Raw genomic sequence first — 4,097 nt, forward strand, 5'->3', positions numbered from 1 at the left:
TTTGTCAGTATATTCATAATATATGGCTAGGTTAGCTACGTTAGCTAGCTTACAGCAGATCTGCAATATTATCGGATGGAATCATGCCATTACATCACATGTTAAAATATGCCGATAAAATTTACATTTTATGGCCGAATTTATAATCCCTGATCATCAAGTGCTTTCGATCCCAGCATCACTTTTTAGTTTCCCCGTTTCCGTTGAGTTTTGTTACTGTAGGTATGGGCTATTGTGAAAAATAAGTACTTTTACTTTTAGCACTTTTAGTGCATTTATATTGTCATCCTTTATTATTTTAAATAAAGGACTTTTGTTATTTTTAATGTTGCTTTACTGATTTAACATATTTCTGAGTTCTGACTGTTTCCATCATTCTCTCACAGCAGCAGGCTGATATGTGTTCAAAAATGTGACTCTACCTGGTTTGCTTTCCTCTGTGATGTTGCCCATTTGCAGCTCAAAATAAGGAGCGTTGTCATTCTGGTCCAGAACTGTGACTGTCAGTGGGACATCATCCTCTGCTTTCTTCCCGTCTTTGAACCTTGCGATCCCTGTTAGCTGCATGAGTTACATCAAGAAACACTTTACTATTGATCTTTGAAGATAGAATACAGACACCCAAACCTCAATTCAATGTTGCTTCACTAGATTTTTTTCGGAGCATCCTGCGTCTTCTCGCAGCATTTCTGAGCAGGTTTGTTTAGAAGAAAGTAAATTGACTTTCATCTATTGCCTGACTGTGGATGTCACAGCTGTCACATCTGCACTTTCTTATCACTGCTGTTTTGTGCATGTGCCAAGCCTGGTCTCTTAATATACGTACCTATTAAACTAAACTTTTATGTGGAAGCATATTTCGTCCCTATGACGCTTGGTTGTCACAAATGCGTTTCTTAAGGTCTGTGGGAATTTATGCCAGGTAAACTCCTTGTTTAAACTTTACATACAGGTTCATTACTACATTTATTTGAAGCTTCGTTAATATTACAAATCTGCTTGCACAAGACGTTGACAATCATCTGAAATATTTGGGCGTTACTAGTGCCTTCTTTATTTGTATTCTCTTTGCTGCTATAACGGTTTTTAATCACTGTTGTAATCCCTGCTTACATTTATTATTTTTTCTTTTCAAATGCATAGAGATAAGCCTACCAAATGTCATCTATAGTATATCAAGTATAATGACAATAAACCCCTTTTGATCTGATCTGAAACAAAAGTCCAAAACAATATACTGTATGCACAAGGGTAGGCTAATGACATTCAGTAAAGCTCTGTGACTGAAGGAACGTGAGCTTTATTCTCCCACCAGTCTTCATCAGGTTTCAGGACAGTACAACTTTAAAGAAAGACTTACATTGTAGAATTGACGTTTCTCCCGGTCCAGTAATTCAGTGATGCGTACAAACCCCGTCTTTCGGTCCACTACAAAGAGATTGAGGGGTTCCTTGTCAGCTCCTTCTCCAGTGAGATAATAATCCACCAGCTCACCTAAGTCTTTATCAGAGCGAATCTGACAACAAAACACAGACAGAGGAATCATGGACTTGCTATTCAGGTTTCCCTCTCCTGTAGTGTAATATATAGGTTTTTGTGAATGTAAATGGTCTGCAAAGGCGACCCAAGCTTTAAAACCAGAGTTCCATTAAGAATCTTGCAATATTTAATTCAGGACGATAACATCCATATCCAGTGTAATGTAATCTAAAATACAAAGTGAGTTGATTGAAACTGTAACAAAACATCCAAGTTCAGTCCACTATTAGTGTTGCAGGATGTTCAACCTAAGCCACTTTGTTTTTTGACAGTTAAATTAATTAATTAGGGCTGATCATTAAAGTTGTTTTAATTATATACACATACAGACAGACCATGGGTCACAGGAGGGGTGGGATGTTGATCAGTATTGGCTTAGGATGGGCGTCTTTACGCGTCTCAACCAATGAGAGCATTTGGGGTGGGCCTAAGACTGCTGCAGAGCTCACATGAACCGAAACAGAAGAGAAGTGGCAGGACAGAAACATTTTAAATCTCTTCCAGACGGCGGAGTTGATAGAACCAGAGTTATTTGTAATCACTGCAAAGTTGAATCTTCTTCTCACTGGACTCTGAGGGTAACTTGTTTTTCTTTAACTAGATAAAATGTTAATGCCCTTGCAGTGGCACATAGCTTTGGTTTTATATTTATATTTGATTATATTAATTAATGTTGAAGTTGAGATTTACAAGAAATATTTCAACTGCTACTGTGTAAAGGGAACACTGTTGTTAAAAAGGATATTATTTGTTTAAAGTGTTTACAAACCAAATGTTATTGCACTTTTGTTATAGCAGTGCTTTTAAAATAAAAGTGCGCAATACACTGGTTTTGAATTCATTATTGAATTTTGCGCATTAATCGAAGAAAATCATGCGATTAATCACGATAAAAAATGGTAATCGTTGCCAAGCGCTAATTTATAGCAATAAATATGTATCACTCTACACAAATAAACGTTAATAACAGATTTGCTTGGGGTACACTCATATTTGTACTCATAAATTACCAATGCAGGCGTGGCTTCTCTAATAATACATACACTCAGATGTTACTGGTACACTATGTTCCCTACCCTATTTCTTATCTCAGCATTTTCTTGGGAACGTTCTGTTAAAACGTCACCTCTTTAGCCTTTACTGCAGCCCAAGGCCAAATCACCCAGCAGCACAGCTGAGGATTCAAACCAGTTGAAACAGGTTGGCTCACTGCAGGCAAAGGCGTGACAGAAACAAGTTTTTTTATTTTTTTTTGGAACATTGAAGCTCATCCAACTGGGCACTTTGCCAGTGACAAATTATAATGACTGTGTTTGCAAGTTGTGGGAAATCGTATTTGGATCAAACCTTGACAATGAATTCCTTGTGTCGGTAGTCAGTGTTTTCCATAAGCTTGGCAGGAGGAAGGATCCACTCCCTCTTCTTCCTCCTCAGGGTCTTTTGCCTTCTCGGTCCTGACTCGGCACTGAGCACCTGAAAGGAAACCACACATACCAATTGAATTTGCTTTTGAATGTTTAATTTTCTGCAAATATAAAATAACATTGTCAAACTCTTCACACAGCAAAGACAAGGTGTGAAACAAGGGCAATATGATTTCAATCCCTTCATTTTTCCAAAGACTTTAGTCTTATGAGTGATCTTTCTTTCCTCTTTAGAATTAAGACAAGAGCTCCAATAAAAAGCTGCTAATATATATATTTCAACGCTATAGCACCAACTACATTTAAGAAGTTTGAATTTAAACATGAACCACTATTGGGAGCTAATTATTAAGAATAAAGGTGATGTGAAGAGCTTTAATGATTACAGCTCAGATAAATATAGTTGATCAGCCACAGCATGAATGAGTGGGGAAAAGGAAATCAGGAAAAGCATAAGTTATGGTTTTGAGGCAGTGGCACCTGTGTTCAGTTCATTTTCTATATGTTGCACTGGAAAATATCAGAACACACAATTATTTCTACAGCTATGCTGAAAATACACAACTGTTCACCTCCCTAAGACCAAATGACATCAACCCTATCGATAAACTGGTTCAATGCACATTAAGCAAATAATATGCTGTAATTCAGAGAAAGGTTAAAAAAATGAGAGAGAAACAGAGACGAGTTGAATAACCAAAAGTCCGTGGCCAGGCCCCAAACAAAATGTGTAAGCATGCATCTAGATCCAGATCAGAATTTTGAATCAACACAAAAAGAATGCCACATTTATACCAGCTTAGAAATTGTATTTGCTACAGTCCAACCAATTCTCTCTGAAAGAGATACTGAGAGAACTATACCTGTCTTTGTTGCTAGCAGGCTGATTTAATGCAATGTTCATAACATTTAGTGCAATGTTCATAAACATTTTTTTTACTCAAGAAAAAGCTATAAATCATTTAGAGATTGTGCAGCGGTATGTGTACAGACCAAGACCACAAAGAAAGCACCAGATTTCAAGTGATTTTAAGTTGTGTTCAAAGCTCCCATGGACTCCCTTTACCTAAGCATCCTCTTATTCTTAATCGAATGTATATAATTCTTTCTTCCATCTTTTACTGTGCTGTGCCC

General features: G+C 37.1%; 1 protein-coding gene across 1 annotated transcript; it reads right to left on the reverse strand.

Annotated features, from left to right (window-relative positions):
- Nucleotides 1–384: 384 nt before the first annotated feature.
- LOC104953138 (cadherin-1-like) lies at nt 385–3,064 on the reverse strand (the record flags this gene model as incomplete). Its single annotated transcript, XM_010780066.1, has 3 exons — nt 385–561; nt 1,361–1,516; nt 2,887–3,064. Coding segments are annotated over 3 exons (511 nt in total), but the record flags the coding sequence as incomplete, so codon positions are not given.
- Between the last annotated feature and the right edge of the window lie 1,033 nt (nt 3,065–4,097).

The sequence above is a fragment of the Notothenia coriiceps genome, unplaced genomic scaffold (assembly GCF_000735185.1).
Source record: "Notothenia coriiceps isolate Sejong01 unplaced genomic scaffold, NC01 NC01_scaffold00021158, whole genome shotgun sequence".
NCBI classification, from domain to species: domain Eukaryota; kingdom Metazoa; phylum Chordata; class Actinopteri; order Perciformes; family Nototheniidae; genus Notothenia; species Notothenia coriiceps.